General features: G+C 39.7%; 1 protein-coding gene and 1 long non-coding RNA gene across 3 annotated transcripts in view; one reads left to right on the forward strand and one right to left on the reverse strand.

The window, feature by feature from the left end:
* Positions 1 to 2,666: 2,666 nt before the first annotated feature.
* LOC309436697 lies at positions 2,667 to 14,543 on the reverse strand. Its single transcript, XR_014183388.1, has 2 exons — positions 14,347 to 14,543; positions 2,667 to 9,526 (listed from the first exon to the last, which is right to left on the reverse strand). It is a non-coding gene; the product is annotated as an uncharacterized lncRNA (long non-coding RNA).
* A 602-nt stretch (positions 14,544 to 15,145) lies between these two features.
* TOP2B (DNA topoisomerase II beta) overlaps positions 15,146 to 24,310 on the forward strand; it is a 64,466-nt gene continuing 55,301 nt past the window's right edge. The window contains exon 1 of one of the 2 annotated variants that reach the window (XM_082046109.1): positions 15,146 to 15,804. In XM_082046109.1, the coding sequence (XP_081902235.1) occupies positions 15,730 to 15,804 (75 nt within the window). In that variant the 5' untranslated portion in view covers positions 15,146 to 15,729. The remainder of the gene's footprint in view (positions 15,805 to 24,310) is intronic. The other variant, XM_082046110.1, reaches the window with a different exon arrangement.

The following is a 24,310-nucleotide window of genomic DNA, read 5'->3' on the forward strand; positions in this document are numbered from 1 at the left end:
ATTAATTAAAAAGACTGAAAAATGCCTCCCCAATCTAACTAATCAGTAAGTACTTCTATATTTCTAAGATCACATGCGATGAATCAAAGTGCTTATTTTAGGGAAGAATTAATGAATAAAAACCTCAGACTGAACAGACCTAATCTGAAAAAGTTAAATGGAACTCCTTCAGGTGTCTTTTGGAGTATCCTGTAAACAGTGAACATTTTGAATTCCTTCATGTGTAAACTGCTTTAAAGGCACTGATTTTTCTCTATTGATCTCTGGTTTAGTACAACTCTTAATATTTTTTTATTTTTTTAAACCAGAGATAGTTGCTTAATAATAATAATTTAGAGTATTATATGGTGGAATGATCTACGCTGCAATGTGCTCTAAAAGTACGAGTATTAAGTTAGGCTGCTGATGATACGATACATACTGGATGAGTCGTATTAATAAGTGTTGATGAGGGCATATGTGGTTTAAAGCCAGTACTAACTTGGCTGCTTAGAAGTTTGAGGAGGGATATTAAATGTGGAAAGAAAAACACTATTGCCTAGAAATGTATGGCTTAATGTCAATATAGGTAAAACCAGCAATGTTTTCTAGGAATCAGTTTAGTTTGGTGTATTTTAAATTATTACTGGCAGTCCCATGTGCCATGGGTGCCTTCCAAAGCTGCACTGGGATGTAACAGTGGAATCTTTTTCAATCAAATTTTATATCAATATTATACTATCCAATTAATGGTTGCAAATTAGAATCATACAATGTTCTGAGTTGGAAGGGGCCCACATGGATCATCAAATCCAACTCCTGTCCCTGCATAGGACAACCCCACAGCTCACACCATGTGTCTGAGGGCATTGTCCAGTCTGTGCTTGAACACTGCCAGGCTTGGGGCTGAGCTAATTTTGGAGTGTGTGGTTTCCAACAGTTCGGTGTGGGAGCCTGTGCACAGAATTCCTCAAAATATTTGTTGTACTGTGCTGTTGTCCCTCTACAGTTGATCACACAGCTGTTTATTTCTTCATATCCTGTTTTGACTTTGAATGGTGTATGCAGAATAGCAACCACTATTGGCAACCCACAAAACTGTAGTAGTAATTTCCTATACCCCAGGAAGGTCCTGGGAAGATATATCTTTAAAACATGCGAAGGAAATCCCTTGTAGGCAGTGTTGAGAGAAAGCACGGGTATACAGGGATCAAGCAAACTTCAGTATAAATTATATGCTTGCACTGAGAAGTAGGTAATGAAGACTATTTCATCTGCTCCTGTGTAGTGATCTGTTGCCTTTACTCATCAGTTATCCACAGAAGATTTTTCGCATATAGTGGTGTAGATGTTAGATATAATCCCTATTATGTGCTACATTAGGAAATGTAGAACATGAAACATGAAGAATGTTTGTCTCCATAGCACAGTGGAATGAAAACAGATGGTAGCAGCACATATGGCTGCCAGAAGCTGGGAACACCCATTTGCAGAGTTCTCGCAGCTCAAAACAAAACAAGCCAAAACAAAGGAACTCCAAGGGGGGCAGAGAATGTTCCAGGCAGATATCAGGATATCTGATATTTCCACGCCCACACTCCCCACCTCTTTACCTTTGGTTGCTTAAGCTAGAAATGGAAGTATGCTACCAGTTAAGAGTTTGATATACCTTCATAGTATTTGTCAAAACTTAGTACAGACATTATTTAAAGTAAACCTCTAATTTCAATGATAGGTTCAAACTCGTGGTTTTTGGACAGAATTTAAGATTTTGCCACTGTTCTGTAAGCAATTCAGCAACTTAAAAATGTGTCAATGTTGAAAGAACTTTGGTGTTGTTGCTTCAAATCATATGGAGGCTCAAGCAAAATACAGACAGGTGACTTTACATAAACACAGTTGGTGGAAGAGACCTAGATCCTATCTATACTTGGAATATTTTTAAAAAGTTACCATTATTGTAAATAGTTCAGCTTACTTTGTGCTAGCTCTTAAGGTTTTTTTATGGAGTACTATCCTTACCAGCAGTGCTTTATGCCTTGCAGCTCATGGCCTCTTGAAACAGCCATCAGTGATATTATGTTTACCATTTGCAGATCACATGGTGTTGTCAATGTGGGTAGAATGTAAGACTAATAGCACTAATATCTGGGATAAGATTATGTGCTTTTTGCTAATCTTGAATATTTAACCCAACCAGAAGGATAGGAGATCTTTAGCAGGTTTTTATTGTCTTTTTCCCCGAAATGGTTAATTTTGAGACTTCTAATCCTATAAGACACTAAGAAATGGCTAAGTAATAGGCCAAGGTCAAACAGCCTCAAGTATGTGTATTTTATAGGTACATGTATTGTGAAATGTGTAAGGGTCTAAGTGAGAACTGCTTGTCTGAGTAAGAGGTTTTTTCCTTTGTTTAGATTTTCATGTTTATTCTTGGGCTTCATTGTTTTTATAGTAAGCTTTGTAATTAGACTATTAACTTCATATATGATTAGCCTGCTTCAGTTTTTGCGGTATTATCTTTTCATACACATTTCCATCTAATTTAAAATACATTTTAACTTGCTTTTAATTTATATAGAGGATTGCAACTGTATGGTAAATATACTATGACAAAAATTAGGTTAGTTTCTTTTATTTGGCAAGAGCGGACAAAAGGGATAGATTAAAATTATTCAGACTTGGTGAAAAAAAAAAAAAAAGCGCAGTAGTAATTAAAACTGATGACACCCAGAAACCAAAAAAAAAAATAGCAGGACTTAATAAAATTTAATGGGGAAAGAAAATGTAATGGACTACATATGGTCATGCTGGCAAAAGTAACTTCCATGATTGGCCCTGTTTTTGAGACCGTTTTCTTTGTCTCATATTTAGGTCATTGAAAATTTTCAGTAGAAGAAAAATCCTTAGAACATTGAACAGCTTTTTTGAAAAGCAGTCTAAGACTTAAGGAATATCCATTTTAAAACATCATTTATTTTTACTAGTCTCAGCTATAGAAACAATTTTAAGATTAAGAACAGGCTCCTATTGCTTGATACAGCTTTGTTCCTTTTCTGTTCTAGTGAATGATCTGAGTCTTTGATTTTGGAAAAAGTGTGTTTAGTGATGTATTATAACCAAGAGTTTTAAGAGCACAGTATCTGTAATGACTGTGAGACTTCAGTGTCATTGAGCACCTACAGAGACTTGACAGGCTGAGTCTAAGGACTGGCTGCCCATGACCTTCTGTTAGAGATCTTATAAATGGGGGGAAAAGATTTTTTCACTATCCATCTTGAATGTAGTGTTTCAGTGTATGTTCTGTCCATTTGATCTTTTATTACATAGTGCTATGTGCTATTTCGTATCCTTGGAACTGCAATAATATACTGTTTGTCTCCCGTATCCTTGAAGTCCCAGGGGAACATACTTCCCCCCCCGCCCCGAAAATCAACTAGCAGCTTACCCCTATCACAATCAGGAGGAAATGCTGGACTTACTTGAGATAAGCACTTTGGATAACAATATACAGACTCCCTTGTGAAACAGTCATAAGGAAACCCGCTGACGTAAGAAAATGAAGACATCCAAGAGAAATGTTTAAGCAAACTCTTAGTAAAGTGGGTGGAATAGTTGATTGCAGCCTCTTAGAGCAGATGGAAACAGCAGCAAAGTACAGAATGGAAAGAGACTGGCTTCTTCCCTCTGCATTACCATTGCGATGAGAAGGATAAAAGGTAATTAATATATATGTGTTCATGCTTGCATTTTATCAAAAGTCAAAATAACATAGTTAAACTGCAGCAGTTTTTGCTTTTAGCCAAAGCATAAGGGAAATATATGGGATATTAAAAACAAAGTTCCCCACTGGAAAAAAGATGTAAAACTTTATTGGCCAAAAGGGAGATGCCTGTTTGTGGACTGCATCAAGAATTCTGGAGCTGTTCTGGTTTGATTTAGTAAGAAGCATGCCCCAAACTGGTTTTGATTTGAGTGTTTTCTTTTGTTCAGTTATTTGGGTAGGAGTTTCTGCCCAAGTATACTTACTGATTTCCATGATGTTAGCAATGATGGTTTCAAAGAAAATAGACCCCAAAAGATTAAAATAACAGATTGGAATTAAAAAAACAAAACCTCCACAATGGAGGTAACAACATAAACAGGAAGTGTTAGAGGCCGTGGTTTGATTTTTACACTTGAGGATAGAAAAAAGTAAGGTAGGGTTAATGCTGATAAAGTAATGTAAAATTTGCATCATTTGGGGGTTTATTTAATAAACTAAGATAATTGTTTCATTTTTTAATAAATCTTTTTTTAGAGGAAGCATTATGATCATGTAACCTTACAAAGGCAACTGGTGCCTTAAGTAAGTTCTTGCTCAAGTGTCAGAACTAGGTATGAACTGCCTTTATAAGAAGTTGTCTCAGCCCCTGACAATATTGTTCATGGTATCAGTTACTTCTCTGCTTCAGAATCAGTCTTTGATAATGATTTTTTTTTTTTTTAAATAAATCCATTTGATTTTTTTTAACAAGGTTGAGAACCCAGGGTTCACATTCAGTGCAAGGGACATTGCAATTTTTCTTGACTATGTGTGATGACTAGCTATGTTCTGCAGCTTTATTTTATAGTTTTGCTTCATATTTTTAAAGCTTGCCAGTAATTCATATTTGTACACTAGCGTGTTGCTGAAAAAGAATTAATGAATGACAGAAAGTTATGAAGAAATGGGCATTCATCCAGTCCCAATATATAAATAAACTTCTGAAGACAAAAGAAGATTTACGTTCATTTCTGGCCCACAGAAACAAAATCCATTGTAGGAAACAGACATTAAAAAGAAACAAGCACTTGCCAGAGTACATTTACCTTTTTTAAACTTTTTGTTGCATTTATTTCACATACAGGACTGATTACCAGTCAATGTGAGGAAATTTGGCCCTTTGCTAATATTGAGTGGAAAATACAAAGTCCATTCATGAACAGAGCATGGAGACAACATGTGTGTTAGTGAAAGAGTGGTTGAAAGATTGGGAGTATGGAAAAAGACAAAAGGAAATAATATAATTCATTTTTAAGGAATAGGAGATTTACTGGCACATGATAACAAATTCAGCGGAAATCAACTAGAACCTAGTCCAAGAACCGAACACAAAATCTGTAACTGGGGTATATTTTGTCGACAAAGTTGTATGGAAGAGGCACACCAGTCATTTAAGTGTTGCTTGTGAGCCAAGCAGGGGTGACCACTAGCTATACTCATCAGTGGATTTTGTATTTAATATGTATTAGAATGAGAAAAACAGCACTGCAAGCTGGGATTAGTTGTATTAGTACTAAGATGGATGTATTCTACAGTGTAGCATAATGAGATGCTTTGGCCATCTTTTGGAAGGTTTTAGATTTAGCCAAACCCTTCCCTGGCAGCCTTTCTACAAATGCAGATCCAGAGGACTACATTTCATTAGCATGTGGTATCAGCTGCCTCCTAGGGTAACCCTCCCTCTCGCCTTCACTGTTTAAAGCCCTTCCAAATTCCCCTTCTTTGAAAACTAGTGGTTTTCATCCTTCCAAGCAGTCTCTGCAGTGGAGATCAAGGCAACAAGTAAATCATAAGTAAGGTCTGGAGGTTTCCACACTACCCCTGGGTTCTGCCTTGCTTCCTGTGTACTCCAGCCCCATACAGCCACTCTGCATCCATGGTGGCTGCTGTTCCTTCTCCACTGAGCGGTGGGAGAAGGCAAGCCTTGAGGATGACAGTAGGATAGTCTGCTGAGTGAGTTCCTTGGATGTGGTCCTCTGGATCTGCCACAGCCTTCGTTGTTGGGAGATTTTGTCTACCTCCTTGTACCATTTTCAATTCCTACCTGCTTTTTTTCTCACCCTCACACCCGTGGTATGTTCACAGGACAACTGAATCCACAGCCTGTTATCATTCCAGTATCGTGCCCCTCAGTAATCATCCCTCACTCTGGTACCTCCTCTGTTCCCAGCATCATTGCGGTTCCCAGCAGCTCTACTGGCCACCAACCAGAGCCCACTGCTGGTAACACAGGCTGTTCCTCACATCTTTTTGAGACTCACTGTCACCTAGTAGCCTGAGAGGTGAAGGGAGGTGGTGGAAGGGCCCACAAAGCGGGGGGAAGTGGAGCAGCAGTCATTCCAAGAAAAGGCCATTAGGACCAGCATTAGAAACTGATGTTTTAGTATGTTTATGCATATAGTTCAAAAGGGCAATGATGCTCCTGACTGAATTAAATCAGCAGATTCTACTTCTTGGGAAAATTGTTCCTCACACCTCGTAGAAACATTACAGAAGAACCGCTGTAGAAATTGCACTGGAAACCCAAAGAACTGCGTAAAGCTTTATATATTATGTTTGCATGCTATGCTACAGTTATATGTTGTAAAGGTATGAATGCTGCTAAACTTTCAATTTAACTCCAAAAGATGACCCAAACACTGAATTGAGAACAATATTTTTATTTTTTTTTTAATTTTGTGTCTTTTTGCAGGATTAACCATTGCTTTTTATAATCTGCAAAGACCTGTGGAAGTGAAAATGCAAAAGCACAGCATCTAACCCATTAACATCCTAGTTCATCTAAAGGGAATTTAAAAAGCAGTTTAATCTATTATATTATTTGCATCTTCGTGCTACTGTTGCAGAACTTGTTTAGCAAGTTGTGTTCCTGGCGTGGGCAACAACCCTGGAGGAACACCAGCCTTACTGTTCATGGGATTATCCCATCATGAACAGCATGGGAGTAGCATAGATCAAGGGCAGGATGACAGGCTTTGCTGTACTTTAACGATAACTGCTGGAAAAGAAAGGGTTGTTGTTTGCTGTTGTTCCAATTGGAAAGGTGAGGAAAAATTTAAATTGTGTTCTGAGAATTAAATGGCACGACAAACAATACATATGTAATTGATCCCTGAAAAGTTAGCTATTTTGTGACTTTAATAATTTAATTGTGTTTTCAGTCTTTATGCTAGCATGCCCTTTCATCATCATTGCTCATGCCCCACAGATCTGAGTCTGGAATGTTTTAAGATAAATTCTAGAAAATAAGGTTAGAAAACCTGAGGAATGCACGTGCATGGCTTTGGAACTAAGAAATGCCTTTTCAATAAATTAAGGGTAAGATGTAAAGTAAAAAAGGAGCTTGTATGCTTCCTTATCATGAGTCACAAGAGATAAATGAACTCAGGAGAATAATGTCATGTTCCTTGGAGTGTATGATATGTCTCAAAAGGTACAGGAACATAGAAGAACCTGTGAAAGTACCTGTGCCTTTGGGTAAAGACCAAACTTCACTACTTTTAGAACTCATCAACAAGATAAATGGAATTCTGATACTTAGTGTCAAATAAAGTTTCCAAAAATACTAGAAAAGATACTATGATGCATTTTCTAAGAGGAAGTAAAATGTTCAATGGGACTGAGACTGATACTGTGTTGCAAATTTCTGGATAACGTGTATTGCCTTTTCATGAAAACCTGACAAATTCATAACATGCACTACTGGGAAATAAGAGAATGCGAGCAGTAGTAACAGCCAAGGTAAAAGAAACCGCACTACTTCCAGATAAATTGAAAGAGCTACTCCCACTCTTCAAAGGCTTTCTGGTATAAAAGCTTCCAGCAGAAGAGCACATGTGGAATAAGAAAACCTCAGTAAAAACCAACTAACTAAAAAAAGAAGGTGAGTTGTTACAACAATTCTATAGCAGAACAGTAACAACTTCGGCATGAGCTTACTGTGAGACAAGAAAATGTGTTCTTTTTAGCTGTTACATAAGAGTACAATGTTTCACTAAGTTGTTCTTTGCAAAATTAGTTTTCAAAGAATGTGGGGTGTGATTGTTGTACAACAGTTAATGGATTTGTTACTAAAATAGATATGCTGACTTTTTTCATGCTTAGGTCTGTCAGTAAGCAGTACTATAAAACATACAGTGTTTTTTCTTTAGATTCTTTGCTTCATAGTTTGCAAGGAATGTAGGAATATTCTAAAAGAAATGCATAGGTGAAGAAAAATGTACTGTACTATAAGTCAAATGTGTAGTAGATTTCAAAACGAAATGTATAAAATAATGAGGGCTACTGCTTTCTTATTTTGGGGGTTAAAAAAACACAAGTATATATATATATATATACACACCAAACCAAGTTACTTTTAACAGGTCACATAGCAGAAAAACTTTTTCTGGAACATTTAAGTGAATTCACTAAGTATTAAAGTGCATATATTCAAAATAATTCAAAAGGTTGTTTTCCTCCCTTACAGGTGACAGCCAGGAATCCCAAATCTAAGAAAGAAATGCTGTGATCGGGATTCGGCTTTCTGAGGTTCCAGAAAAGGAGACACGCTCTTGGAAGCCATATTGGGCTGAAGATGACCTAGACTGAGATTCCCAAATTCTAATACATGTGTTCTGTAGCAAAGCGCTGCCTAAATAACTCCTGAGTAATCAAACACATTGTCCTGGCCAATACTGAAAGCTGTTGCCACTGCAACTTCTACTACCTCTACCATCAGTGTCTACACTCCTAGTGAGCAACATGTACATAAGAACCACTGATCTGGATGATTTTTCTTCAACTAAAGACTGAGGTAATCTTGCTTTTCTTCAAGAAAAACAGGATGGCATTAAGGAGCATGAAGAATCGACACAGGTAAATGGGAGCAATATAAACTAAGTGGTGGAAAGAGAAAATAACCGTTGTTAGTTGGGTAAAAATAGAACAGAAGACCATGACCTAAGCATAAAAACAGGTTTCCTTTGTTGCATTTGGTACTTTATTTACCTATTCGCCTAAGAAATATGGCAAGAATAAACTGCTAAGCAGAAGCACCACTATTCCAACAAGTAAGAGGACAGCTGCATGATATCTTGGAATCAATCAAGACCCAGAAACAGCAAAGTGTTAAAGGATCTAAAGGGGTAACAAAAGATTTTTTTAATGCATTTCTTATCATCTTTGCTTAATATTAATATCTAATGAAAATATAAATGTGCATGAATGTTAAGGAAGTTTCTCTTCCTTAGGTTTCCTGAAGCAGAGACTTGGGCATGGATTCTAGAAATTCTTCTTAAATAAATATTTGTAAAGCACCGCACAGAGAGCAGCTCAAGCTGGGTGCCTCTGGAAGAGGGACATTGAGCGAAGAAAACCCTGGGCAATTACACCCTTACAATCTAAGCTTCCCACCCCTCGCACATCAGTTCGGGCCAATTGTAAAATTTGAGTGTAGGGTCTTCCCGTTCTTCATTGGATCTCTTCAGTTTTGTCAGGCAGACTGTTTCTTATCTCCATGGGTAGTTGTTCAGCTTTTACTGACCAAACTGGATGTCAGTTCTAGGTCCTATCCATCAGTTGCTATTTCGCACCTGCAACTGGGGAGAAAAATAAGTCCTCAGCAATAACGAAAACATTCTTCTGTTTATTTTTGTCTTTTGGATGCACCATTCCATTATTTTACTTATCCCTAGGGATGCAGCTCCTGTTGACAGTCAAAAGGTCCCGTATCTTCTTGCTTCAACAGATGCTGGGGCCTTTCTAGGAAGAAAGTTCAAAAGCTCACAGCTTGCGGCCTGAGAAAACTTAGTTACTTATGCTAAGCAAGTTTCCTATAAGCAGTTTCTAAACAAGTCCCGTAAGAGGCAGTATATCGAATAATTCAATAAGCTGAGGGAGGCTATTCCCTAACAAAGAAGCAGCTAGCAGTGATCACTTTTAAAGACTGCTTGTCTAATCTTCCCAGCTGTTGAATTGCACTACTCGTATTGAAATAAATTGAACTGCTGCTGCTGAGCTCTGTTACAAGTCAGGCCACCTGAGAAATAGTGAACTGTAAGTTCAGATAGTGCTTACATTTAAGACTAAGTAGGTAGCTGAGTCTTGTGTACATTTTATCTGTTCAGCAGTACAATTCTCTTAAAAAAAAATCAAGTACGCATCTCATTTTTGTAATCACTTTCTCAAAGACATCTACAAAAATTATTCTCAAAAGCCTAAGAATTGTCTGCTGACATAAGTAATCTGAAACAATGCATTGAGCAAATGGGATTTTTAGTAAACAGGTTGCTGGAAAGATAAACAACTTAAGTCAGCTAAAAATAATATTCACAAATACAATATTATTGTATAATCTTCCTTTTCTAAACTGCTTTGTAATGGTCAGAAGCACACAGTAAGCACATTCCCTGTGCTTTGGGCTATAAAACAGTAATTTAAATTCTAGGGCGTCTAGTACCAAATCAAAAACATCATGGTCTAGTGATTCAAAGCACTGAGCCAGTATAAACTCAAGCTGCCAGTACAAATTTGCTCAAAGAAGTTGTTCAGTAATGTGTTGGGTAGGTAACTTAAAACTGTCTGGCTTTCTGTGGTTCTGCTGTTCTGTACCTGACTGCATCCTTCATAGTTAGCCCAGTTTTTTGGTTTCGGTCATTCCTTCTTTTTGTCTTCCCTTCTTTCTGTGCTCAGATATATTATAGTCCATTGATGTCCTCACATGTGCCTAACACTAGCCCTCTTTCAGTTGGATGTTTGCAGGACATTCACTCAACTCTTTTTGTTATCTTTGCCTCAGATCTTCAGTTATCCAAGTATTAGAAAACTTCTGGCCTCCTCTTTTCCCCTTTGACCTCAGCATAAACTATGTGGATGCACTGGCCACATCATAATGACATGCTCTACCTCAGTGGCTCTAAGTGGAGGCTGCACCATCTGCTTCTCTCAGGTCTTCTCTGAGATTTTCCTCTTCTTGAATTACCACAAGAACCACACAACTCAATTTTGAGAAAGGAAATGAAAATGCACATCTTGACCTAGCTGTCATCGATTCCAGCCAAAACTGGTGGTAAAATGATCCTATGCAGTAAAGCTTGTCAGTACAGTGGTTCCAGCCGAGAGCAGTGGGCAGTCCAGGTGCAGCACCCTGGGGTCCCCACTGCTAACTGTGGGACTTCTGCTAGACTTGTCCCCCAGCAACACCCCATCAGCAGCACACACAGCCTGCCCTGCTGGAAAGTCCTCCACACCTTGGCAGTGGCACAGTAGTTAACAGGTTATTTACAGGGGAGTAATTGGAGGGTAAACAGACTTTAACCTGTCCAACCCCTATGCCAAACTGTCACAAAGTGGCATGTTATTCTTGGAGGATCAAGGTGGAAATGGCAACCTGACAATGACCTGGTGTTTTTCAAGAGATCATTTGTGGAACAGTCTGAGTCCAGGAACAACTTCTGACAAACATGCACAGGTCACATCGGGCAGATGCATAAGTCCTGGACGCAGTTCAGATGAGAATGTCAGGCAGTGCAGTGACAGTGTGCACCCTCAGAAAACTGCTACCCTGTGTGCTTGCTGGTTCAGCAATGTTGTTTGAAATACAGTGATGTAGATGTGCATGACCTGGCTAAATTGATACCATTAGATGATCCAGCAATGGGTAGACTTTTCTTGATTGCCTTGGAACCATGGCCTGAAATTAATTCAGAATCATGGAAGTACAGGTATGCCGATAACTGTCATGTTGTACTACCATAATTCAACTCAATAATTTGACCAGTTATCTCACAATTATATTAATGAATTATAGAGAAATTTTAAGGTGTGGTAGAATATGAAAATTACTATCTTACAAATGTAAATATTTCTTTATTAAAATACATAAAGTTTGTTTATCCTTTATTACAACTATATGCAATGTGGAATGTATAGTGTAATGGGTATCACATCAGTTTCTTAAATATTTTAGGTCAAAATTGCAAATTGCACTTTTTTCTGTGTAGTTTACAGAAAACTGAGAGCTGTGATCACTCATTTAGGTGAGTGTATCTGAATATGTTCTGAGTAGATAAATGTACATAGTTTCACAAGGCAAGTTTTATGCACTTTTAAGTCTGATTCCAGGAAAGCCACAAAGAAAGAGAAGGTTTTATTAAACAGCAAGTAAACTAGAACCAGCAAATAACTTACAATAGATGAGAAGTTTGTACATACTAAGTATAGAAATATTTAAAGATCATACATACAGCTGTCTTATTGCTAAAATAATTAAACACAAAGTAATGTTACAATATTTTGCTTAGTAAAACCAATGAAATATTGAAACCAGTAGTGAAGCCAGTTCAAGTAGACAATTGTTTTGAAAATCCGTAGGATACTTGTATTTATATTATGGCCTCCAACTATGAGAACAAGCAATTCTCCAATGAATTGAAATAGGAATTTTGTGTATATAATCTCAAGGGGATAATTAATTTAAAATGCCACACAGTAAGTGTAAAGTATTTGACATAAACTGATAGTACATGATTGGAGCAGGTGGCATCCAGCAGAGAAATCCCACTCGTGTCAAAATGTTATGCTGCTGGAATTTGATTCATGCTTAAATTTAATTCCATGTTTGTTTTAGAAGGAATCACTTGAAACATAATTAGCAGTCTTGTTTCACTTCTTCACCTCCAACCTCCATGGAGGCAGCTGCCTGTAGTCTCATAAGAACTTTGTCACACAATCCTACATGGCAAAGAATGCAACCGTTCAACATACACATATTAAGGATAAAACCAATATAAACAGTAAGCCAATAACACGCCATGCAGGTAGCACAGTATATGATGAGAATTAAATTAAAAGCAACTTGGACTAAATAATTTCAAAGAAGACTAAAGAAAACACTTAGAGGAATGTCAGCCTTTCCTCCTATATTTACTGCAGCATGACACAAAGGCTGAACATGTCTGACCATGCACATGCAAAGATCAGCAACTGCCAAGAAGAAACTCCCTCTGTCTTTCTCTAATGTGTGTAGAATTGGCCGTCTGCAAGCTAGATCGCTATCTCCTACTTGGCTGAGGATAAATGAGTGCAAAGGCATACTTCCCACACTAAGAACAGCCTGTTTACTAAACAGCTGGAGCTATCAAGAATGTAGTACAGGAATGTTTGTGACTTGTTCTCCTTCTGCTCTACTCATTAATGGTCCTTTACCAATGCAAAAAGCTTTGAACAGATGCACTCATGCTGTTTTCTCAGGTTCTCCTGATATTCATTGTAGCAGCCCTGGTTCACTATACACGATTAATTTTCCAGGTCCTTCATACAAAATTGGAAGCTGAAAAACAAACAACTAAACCAAACAAACAGACAAAAACCCCCAAACAAAACAGCAACAACAAAACCCGAAAAACCTGAAACAACCAAAAACATTCTAATCAGCAAGCCCAAAACTCTGAAGCACTAGGCAGAGCCCTGCAAGTGTTACCCTCTTCTTGCTCTGCAAGAAACGCTCTTTCTTATCTTGCCAAAGTAGAAGAAAAAACAGCCTACAGCTCAGAGGTACATGGTAGCTGCAATAAAACTGGGCTGGAACAGATAACTTACTGTCCCTTCTAGGCAGATGCCATTATTTTCCATAATCCCTGTGCAGCACTTAGATATTAGTTTAATAGGTTCCTTAGAAACTGGCAGAGTAAAATTATGCTAAATAAGCAATATTTATTAGAAATTCTTCTGATCCTTCCCTTGAGGGATAATTGAACGTTACAACTGACTCCTCAAAAGCTGCTGCTCCATTTCCAATCTCTTTACTTGTTAGGGAAAGCATTTTGCAAAAGGAAAAACCTTTAAATTATTACTATTCAGTAGAAATTATTCTCTTCAGATACCAATTTGTCTACCACCTCCAATGCAGTGCTCCTACTAATCCCTCCTTTTGTGACTTTACACTGGGAATAATTTAAGGAGTGGAACAGGCTGGACTAGGTAGGTCTTTCGCGTTTCACAGAGCAAAATGAAAATTACTAATTGAGAAACTGCATGTCATGAAACATTTTTGTTAAGCTTGTCAAAAATCTGTGACTGTAATATTTATAGTCATGTATATTCTATTTTTGGTTGGAAGTATCTTTAACTGTAAATATTTTTCATGCTTATACCCAAAATAACATTAATTTTTAGGTTTCATATGCACACCATGTAGATGCCAAGCTACGCCACAGAATTTTTTTTTTTTCAAAACAGCAAGTATTTTAGAACAGGGTTGTGTAATGTGTACAGAAGAGAGTGCTTTGTTATGTGACAAGTGCTTTGTTATAAGACAACGTACGACTGATCAAAAGAAGACTCAACACGGTGATGCTTCAAAGCATTCCTAACGGCAGCAGAATAAAGTTCTGTGAGATCAGGAACTCCTCGGGCCGAGCACCACGGCCCAGAAGAGGGCAGTGGTTTATAAACACTCTCCCGCCTGGAGAACCGGGACTTTAATCCTGTCCAAACCGCCGCAGGGCGCAGCGCAGGGAGCGGTTATGGAGCTGGCGGAAAGGGGGCAGCCGACCCCCGTGCCCCCCAAAGGCCTGTCCTACCTACAGCATCACCTCTTCTCCGGCCGCGTACCGCAGCATCCACCTGACAGCCCCGAGAAAGGCGGCAGCCGTGCCTTGCCGACCCTCAGCGCTCGCCTCCCACAGCGTGTCCCTGCGAAGGCGCGTTCCTCGCGGGAAAGCGCGTCGTGTCCTTCCCCGGGGGCGCGGGGTGGGCAGGGCGGCCCGGGGCGTATCGGTTGTTCCTCTCACCGCCGCCCCGCCCCAACCGTTACGCCTTCCCTCGCACCGCCCCTCCCCCGCGGCGCGCGGCAGCGCCCCCGCGCGGCGGCACGGCTGCCTCCCTGTTGCCACCCGCAGTGACGTACAGCGCGGCCGCGCTCCTTACGCTTCTCCGATTGGCCGGTGTCCCCTCGCAGCTTACCCGCCCTCGGCGCGTGATTGGCGGGTCGGCTCGGGGACAGGACGCGGGGGGAGGGGAGGGCGGCCCGGGCCGGCTGCTCTCGGAGGCGGCCGCGACGCGGGTGCCGGACGGGGGCAGCGCACTTATTGTCTGAGAGCGGGGTCCCGGCGGTAGCGGTTCAGGGCGCGGGGAAGAGGCGGGAGAGCAGCACCGGGCACCGGGACGGAGCGGAAGGAGGAGGGGAAGGAGGGCCGGGCCAGCTCCGGGTGTCAGCGGGCGGTGTGTGCGTGCGTGAGTGTGTGTGTGTGTGTGTGTGAGGGGAGCGGGGGGGGCGGGGGCTGTGCGGGTGCGCGGGTGCGCGCGTGCGGGTGCGCGCGCGGGGAGGGAAGGTGGGGGAAGGGACGAGGGGGAGATTTTTATTATTAATCTATTTTCCAGGCCTTTGTGGCTGTGGGGGGGAGGGCCCGAGGGTGAGGAGGAAAATCAGCAGAAGGGGAAGGCGGCAACGCTACAGCGGCGATAGCGGCGGCTGTTGTTGCCGCCGCCGTGAGGTGAAGGGACCGGCAGTCTCTTTAAACTAGCGAGAGCCGCAGGCCCGGCTGGGCCCGCCCGCCCGCTGCCTCCCGGCCTCGAGTTTGAGCGCGGGCGGCGGAAAGACGCTTTTGTGCGGACGGCGCGGCCCCTCGGCTATCCTTCCCTTCCTCGACCCTTCCCCGCCGAGCGCTTGCCTTCCCTCGCGGGGCTGCGGGAGCCCTCGATCATTTTCCTTCGCTTCAGTCTGCGCTCCCCAGCATGAACTAGCAGCCGGGCCGAAGGGGTGGGGAGCTCTCGGTGTCGGGGTGTCTCTGTGTGTGCGTGTGTGTGTGAGGGTGGGCGAGGGGCTGCGGGGGTTCCCGAGCCCGCGCGGCGCCTGAAGGGCCGGGGCGAAGCGAAGGGCGCTGTGCTGTACAGCGAGCCTTGGTGTCGGGCCTCTCGGTTGCCTCCTTGCGCCTTCGCTTCGGCTGAGGAGAAACGGGCAGAAAATGGCAAAGTCTGGAGGAGGAGGCGGCGGCGGTGGTGGTGGCGGCGGCGGCGGCAGCGGGGGACTGACTTGGGTGGTAAGTTGTGGGGTTGTGTTTTGTTGTTTGTAGGCTTTGTTTCGATTTTTGTTATTTTTTATTTTTGCCTCCCTTTTGTGTGTATAGAAAGAGCGCGGGCTGGCTTTTAAACGAGGAAGAAACTGACGGCTGGCGTGAAGGGGGAAGCGTTGTAGAGTCGGGGGCCGGGGTGCCCGGAGAGGGAGAGACACTTTGGGCTTGGGGTGGGCGATAGCAGGAGGGCAGCTTGCAGCTGTGGGGGGCTCGTCAGGATGCTCAGGACTGCAGGGAAAAAGTCTGTGAGCAAACAGGTAGGAAGGAGCCTTCAGTCGTGGGGGAGAGTGGGTGTGTCAGGGGGGTCTGTGTTGAAGTCATGGTCCTCCAAAGTGAAATGTGGGCTGTCTGTCGTTCCCTGGAAGTCCCAGTTACTGCCTTTTGGTGCTATTGCTAAGTCTTTGCAGGCTGCCAAAGCGACTATGTGTTCATCTCAACTTCTTTCCCAGCTGTCTGAGAAGACAATACCTGAAGTTCTTAAGCTTCAGAGATGGGTAACGGGGAGGCTTTAGGAAACATCGAAGGGCTGGAGCTGTGTGCTTCCTATTGTATCTTGGCATTAACCTTTGTTATCTTCCAAAAGTTATAACTCTGCTACAGGGCCAAGAAGGTTGTTTTTTTGTTTTTTTGTTTTTTGTTTTTTTTTTCCTGTTTTTTCATGGATTGGTCAGAAGTAATAAGATTTGAGAGGGTACAGGTGATAATTGACTCTTGAACTGGTGAATCATTTTGAGCCTCTTTGAAGCCTTTTGAGAGGACTTGGCTCACAGTGCAGAGGGATGCTGTCCTTGGTTGTAGTAATAGTGGATGCTCTCTGGTTTTGACAACACCTGGGGAAGGAGGAGCGAAGATGACCTGAAGGGGTCTGGTTCAGCCAATCAGTAACTTCTCTGCCTTTCTCTTGCTCAGTGTAGTGTTCAAAAGAGGGTAACTTCTTTAATGTTTAAGCAGAAGGCTGTCTTGGTAGATAGATGGTGAGGTAGATGCATCTTTAATCAGATGAGTATGCTTTACAGAGTTTGGAACTTTTCAGAAGTCTTGTTAAAGAGAATGGTAGCAAATGTGTTGTGTCTTTCTACATCTTTGAACTGTGGGAAAAGGATGTGAATAGCATTACTGAGGTGTACAAATCCTGTGTGTTCTGATGGTGGATTATTTCTGTGGCTCTAATTACTGCATTTTGTGTTGGTAATTCTCTTTTTCATTTTAAGAAGCTGGCAGCATGGAAAGGTATATAAAAATGAGCAAGTTTCTGGGTGTGCCACTGGAAGTTAGACAGTTTAGATATGGAAACAACCTAAGTGAAAATTATTCTCCTTTCCTCCCTGCAATGCTATGTGATCTTTATCAGCTGTAGTCTTTGGATAGCTCTTCAGAAATAAGATTTTTTACAGGCTAGGTTGGACCAAGCAATTGAAAGGTTTACAGCTCGTATAGAAAACTGCAGAATGAAGTGTGAAACTCACCGAGTAGGCATTTTAATTTAACATATTCTTAAATGTAATGGGGGCAAAAGTATGGTGAGTCAACACTTTCCTACAACTGCAAGTAATCAAACTTTTTTTTTTTCTATAAAAGCAGTAAAAATTAAAGTGTTTTTGTAATCTCAGAGTAGCTGTAGGAAAATACTTAGATTTTAGTTAAAACTGTATTTATTTTTTTTCCCAGAAAACAGTAGGATATTTTTTCTTTCTCTCACATGCATTTTAAATGCTGAAAGTAGAACTTCTGAGCCAATTCATAAAGCCAAACCTGTTCAATGTCAGCTGTAGAATACCATCATACAAAAGAACAATATTGTTGTGGCACCAGAATGGATGGGGCAGTGACTAGTGATTGGTTTAGTGTGCCAGACCCAAAAAAATGTTGGTTCAGGCAGTGGTTCATGAGTAGATATCATATGCTGGCACTGAAGATGAGAGGTACAGAACTAGGAAACGGTAATAGTTTCAGTCATTGGCTTTAATCTGCTTGCCATAGATCTGCTACATATGCAACTGTTTGCTATTTGGTTGTAAGTTGTTTTGTAACTATCTTGATTTTTTTTTTTTTAATTAGTGTGTTGAAACTATTAGGATGCTTACTTTCTGAGTAATGCATTTTGTATTGTTAGTGGTTCATTTTTAAGACCATGATTTAAACAAGTGAAGAATAACAGAAGTAAGTAAAGTTTCAAAGATAAGCAAACATTTAAAACTTAGTGGCATGTTAAATTATGCTTCAAACTAGTAAATCCTATCTATGTAACCTGGTGCTCGCTCTTGTATGTAAATTTTAGCTTTGGTTGTGATGTAAAAAGCATGCTTGTTCATCAGTTCAACTAACAGCATAACATGCCGTTATCAAAAAGGGTACTTCATGCAGTAGAGAATATATCTTGAAGTGAATTTCATAGTGAGAACATCACATGAGCACCAGGTGATACCTACTTTTAACACAAACAGCAAGTCATCTGTATTTTCAGCTACCTCTAACAGAACTTGAAGAGATGTAACTAGCAATGGTTAGCAGCTGGTAAGTAGGCATAATTACCAGTGATGGGAACACATGAGACTATATCAATTGAAAATGTTTATTGGGAAAATAATTTAGTGTTATTTAACTGAAAATAAACCAAGATAACCTCTACTATTTATTTTTTTGAGGAGCACTTTTTTGTATGTGGTTGCTGATTTCTTGCAGCTCCCCACTGTAGTAGCTGGTGGAAGGTAGATTTTTGACCAACAGATTGATATTAATTACTTTTGGTGGATGATTTCCAAGGGTTACCCACAAAAGTGTTAAGTTGTATTAAGAGTTAGTTACAAAAGCATGAATTTGTATCTAGAGGAGTTTTCATTGGTGAAACATAATGGCGTTTTCTAATCCTAGAAAAACTTACTTTGAACGAAAAAAGGAGTTAGGGTCTAACGAGGGACTACAGAAAATGAACTGTCATAATAGCACAGTAATAGTTTGTTTTTTTTTTTAATAATTATTCCTTGTATAGTGAAAGTGAAGTCTTAGCAAGTAACACTATGAAGTGTGGTGGTGCTGATATAACAGTAATGCACACAAATCTATTGAAGAGTGTTTCAAACAAGCCATACATCATCAGTTACTTCTGTCTATGTTTTCAAGGCTTTCTCCTTGACCCTAAGAGCTACACAAGCCTTATAAATGAAAGCTGAGGCACCTGATAATAATTTAAGCCTTTGAACACCACTTTCATTTTCCTGCCCTTTGTGAAAGGGATAGGTTTCAGTTCTAGGAAACGCTAGCTTAAAGTGAATAGATGTTGAGTGTTAATGTAAGTTTTCTTTAAAAACAAAACAAAACAGTGTGTTTCTTCTATGGAGTAGAATGGAAATAATGTATATTATTCATAGATGGAAATAATGTATATATTTGGTTTATACTGATTCATACTTGCTTTGAATAAATATATTGGTATATTGCTAAATGAAAAGATAGCAACCTTTCAAATCTGAATTCAGCTGTTAGCACTTCTCAGCAGTTTGAAACTTTAGCTTTAAAATAGCTTTTAACTTAATGTTTTCATTTTGTTTAAAACAAAAAGAATATGTATATAATAGAGAAGATAGGACAGCAGACTCAAAAGAAAACAAAATGAAACAACTCAACAAATAACTCAACAAATAAAGCCCCCTTAACCCTTCTCTTACAGGGACCTTGTGTTTCTTTCATAATTTCATTTGAAAATAAATACTCTTAGGTGTAATAAGGGGATAACTTTCAGTTTGACTTGGCTTTTAGTAATTTGTTTCAAGAGGATTAAACCAAGTCTGTCCTTTGAATAATATCTGGTAGTTTTCAGTGATATACCATAAAAAGCACTAAGTGCTTTTTAACTTTATAGGTAAGTTTTTTGCCTCAGAAGTCTGAACAGGGTCCCTCCTGCATGAGGGATGTGCCCACTGTTGCTGGATATACACTGAGCTTCATCCATTACTTTGGTTTGGGAGCAGGGGCTTTTGAGCAGGAGCAAGACAGGAGTTACCTTCTTCGGCAGTACTGCGCTTGGAGGAAGAGTGTGGGGATATGACAGGGTCCCCAAGAATTGTAGGATGTTACTGTCTGTCCTGAGTCTATTCTTCTAAGCTGGCAGGATTCTGCCTGTCGGAAGTACAAACAGTTAAGCAAATATGACTAGTAGTAGACCAAATCCTAATCAGATCGTCACTTTTGAAAAATAAGCATGCTGACCTAGAGGTGAACCAAGTGTGAATAGGTCTTCTTTATTCTTTTTATTACTGTTTATTGCCACTTTATTAGTTTCAAAAACAGCAGCAGATGGCTGAAGTTCCTAGTCCTGAATCCTCTAGACCTCTTTAGCTGCCTTTTTAGACCCATGTCAAAGCTCAGTTTTAGCTTTCTGTTTTTTCCATTTCTTTATCTGGATCAAGCCTTCTGTTTCTTTGCAAACTGAAGCTAGGCCTAGAACACAGTTGTCATACAGGTAACAGTTGTTACATATACTGTTAGTTACGGTCTTATCTTTCCTCTGCTATATTGTGGTGTTTTCGGGGGCAGTGGGGAAGTCTTATGTTGTTACCAAGTCTTGTTTCAGTGCTTCTTTCTTGCTTTTTATAAGCATCTGTCTTTTGCTGTTATGTTGACCAAGAGAACTGGGGGCTTTGTGCCCAATGTGCCCTCCTGCCCCTCCTGTGGTGTTTTTTGTTTGTGTGGTTGTTTGTGGTTTGTGGGTTTTGTTGTTGTTGTGGGGTTTTTTTTGTTTGTTTGTTTTAATACAGTTATACAGTGGAAGGAAGGTAGGTCAGACCTGAAGTAGGTGCCCCAGTATGTTACTATTTACTCATTGAACACTTTGTAGTCGTTGGAGGTATCTAGTATATCAACAGTGAAGGGGAAGCAGCCTTCCCTCCTGCTCTGGTTGAATTTCTGATTCTGGTGCCCTGAAGAAAGCAGTGTGGCAAGGAGATGTGATGACTCTCTTGAATATTCTAGCCCTAGAGTTATGTTTGTGGCTCAATCTGGCGAGTCAGACACAATAGTTCTGGATAGAGATTTGTTATACGTTACACCTTGCCTGCCAAAATAAAGTTGTTACCTCTTATCCTCTTTCCTCCATGCCACCATCCACTGAAATACTTTTGTCATCTTCTTAGTGGTCTGATCTTCTTGTTAAAGCACTAAATAATGCAGCATCAAAGAAGTGATAGAAATTATATCAGATAGAGGCTTGGTGATGGAACAAGATCAGGGCTACCCCTTTGTAACTGAGCCAGTCTTGCAGCTAGATAACATACATCTTCACCCTGTGTATTCTGAGCTGGAAGGAAAACTTCTTCTAGTGTAGGAGAAAGAATGCTGAATGTGTAGAAGTGGGGAACTAAATTGTAATGTACTCTAGAAAGGAATATATATTTTGGGGGAGGGATTGATTTGAGAAAATGCACGGGGGATTATTTTAGGTGTTTAGTGAGGAAGGTGTACATTCAAGCACGTGTCTTCTGTTAAAGTTCTGTCTGTCTAGATTTGTGTCTGTTTAATATCTAAGCTACCTGTGCTGTAATAATGGGTAAATAAGGAATTACTTTATTTGGATAGATTAAGTAACCTTTCCAACTAAAAAAAAAAAAAAAATATGAGTAGTTTAAGTTAGGCAGTTCAAGTTTTTTGGGAAAAAAAAAAGGTTTGAATCCAATATTTTATTTTTGTGGACTTTATTTTTCAGAAGTAGATTTTCACCTCACGTGTCAACTGTCTTGAGCATCTTCAATGCAAAAGCAGTCTTCAATGCATGTTTATATTTCAATTAATTAAAAGCAGCACGTGTGATTCATAGCTGATGGATATGAATTATTCCATCCTTGGGAGTGGGTTTTATGTATATATTGTAGATTATACAGAAAGAACCTGGAAGTGAAAACTGGTACAGAAAATATAATTTTCCTCATTTAAAATAGTGAAATTCTTGCAAGTCACCCACAAAGAAAATATTCTGCACTGTGTAGGTGGTTTGAAAGTTTTCAAAAGCAGATTAAGTGAAAATATGTAGTCCTAAATATGGATAACTGTCTGAAGAATCCTGTTTTAAAAATTACGCGCCTGCAGATCTGATGGTGTCCTCTCAAGTACATGTAGTGAAACCCACCTATTTTGGAAGAGTGTATTTTAATGCTAATATTTCTAATTTAAAGTGAATTAAGTCAAGGCATGTAAAATGTTATTACACAACTTTGAAAATAAATACTAAAATTTAAAATATAATTCAAGTTCCAGCAACTAATGAAGGTGTCAAGATTAAACATACTAAAAGTTTGGGTTTTTTATAAACATAGGAGAAAAGTGACAGACCAGCTCTTAGTAATTTTTGTTTAAAAAAATGTTTCCTTGCCATTTTTCTCAAGTAGTTCAGTAATGAGAACTCAAAAGATGGATGTGAAAAGCAGGTAAAGATACGTCCCCTCCTGGATAAGTAAAGATCAGATCTGCTAGTTTTAAAACTTCAGCATGATTGCAAATGCTTTTACTCTTATGAACTCAGTCCTTTTATGTTTTGAAGTGCGTATTGTTAAACCTTTTCTATGATATCAGCTATCTAGTTCCATTTAATAAAGCTATTTTAAAATGGTGTCTGCATCTTAATGCAATTCAAATTTACATATAAATACAGTTTGCCACTGAAAGTAAATTAAAGTACTTTTATTTTCTTAAAATGGTAAGTCTATGTATTTGTTACGCTGTACACATCTAAGCAATGCTGTTTTTTCCTGAAAGTAAGAAAAAAAGGACATTAGCAAAGTTAGTGTAAAGGCTGCTTGAGTTAGAACATGTTTGAAAGGTTCAGATCTAAACATATCTATATTTTCCTTTGTTGGACATAATTTTTAAAGCTACCTTAAAGGAAAAAAAAAAGCTTAAAAGAGGGTTAAATTGCTTAATCTGCTATGTGCGTTTTCTTCATTTGTGAGGTAGAATTGCAACTGAGATGTTAAGCAGTCCTCCTTTAATGGAAGCTGTGTGTTTTGAAGAGGTACTGATTTATTTTACTCTTTTTGTAGTGAATGAGTAGGCCTGGTTAGACTGAAGCTTCCTGTTCCTTCTTTAAGATGCTGGACAGTTGCGAGAAGAACAGGTGTATGAAAAACTGGACAAATGTCTGCCTTGGTGAGGTGCCAAAAATTAACATACCAGTTTTCTTGCTCTATGATGAAATCTTCAAGGAGAGAGCAAGGAACAATATTTTCTCATAATGAAAAAAATCACAGGAGCTATAAGATAACTTGGAAAACCTGTGTTCTTATAAATCAAAAAAGCTGAGATAAAGTAGGGGGGGAGGGGAAAACTCTTGCAACCAGATAACTTGATATGTGATGTTTCTATAAGAGTAGTTAGAATTCTGGCGTCATCCCCTAAGCAGAGCGTCTTTACCTGTGAGAAATTGGTATTATGAGCTTCACTGGAGATATTGGAAAGCAACTGTCCAATCTCTGGTAGCTCTGGGATGTTTTGAATTTTAGGGAAGGCAGTGTAGTAGTGTATGAACATTTCAGTCTTGTGTTTATTCCCTTGGTAGTTGTGTACCATGATATAAAGATAAAAGAATGACAAGGTGTCTGGGGAACAACGGCACTGTCTTAGAGCAGCTGTTATAGAGTTCTAGTGCACGCAGTCATTCAGACTATTGGCACCATGCGTGAACACAGAGCTGTGTGTTGGCTGAGCTAATGTTTTTTGTTGTATACTATTGAATGATCCTAACTTAAAGTCTTTTGCACCACTGTTGTATTGCAGTATTGTTGTGAAAACTGAAATATTATGTCACAATCTTGGAGTAAAATGGAAGCAAGATGCTTGGAGGAGAGCAATTGAAGAAGTCAGGCAGTTACTCTCTTTTTTTATTAGGCAGTCCTGGGAGAGGATTTTTCATGGATGCGCAAATAAGAGACTGTATAAGCACATCTGGAATCAGCTGAGGGGGGAGTTCCTTACCTGGGTTTCCTGGTGGAGGGGCAGGGAGGTGGTCCAGATGCTTGAGAGAAAGGAAATCTGAAGTTGTATCATGTTAACCTGCCCTTCCTGATACTAGTTAAATCTTTCAGAATACGCCATGTAGACTTTCTTCTTTGTCAGTTGAGTGATAAACATAACATGTCAGGTGACAAAAATATTAAGAAAATGCTGAACAATTTAAAAATCAATCTCAAAATATATTTGAAATTATTTTGAATCTTTGATATGGTACCTTCTATGGAGGGATGAATTCTTCTGCCTGTTGAGATGCAATTCTTAAATTGCAAATTAAAAGGTAGAATCTTGGTGATCTTCAAGGTTGTCAGTGTTTTTAATGAGCAATCCTGAAAGGCTTTTTGTAATAACTTCTGTAGAAATGTTTCTGGGGGAAGATGAAGGTTAAGGAAGGGGGAGCTTTGAAACAGTGCTCAGGCTTTTTTGACTGGTTGCTGTGTTTGTTTTCCTCCTTCTGAATTCCTGTAAATGCCTAGAA

Source organism: Streptopelia decaocto (assembly GCF_964273445.1).
Source record: "Streptopelia decaocto genome assembly, chromosome: 2".
Taxonomy (NCBI): Eukaryota; Metazoa; Chordata; class Aves; order Columbiformes; family Columbidae; genus Streptopelia; species Streptopelia decaocto.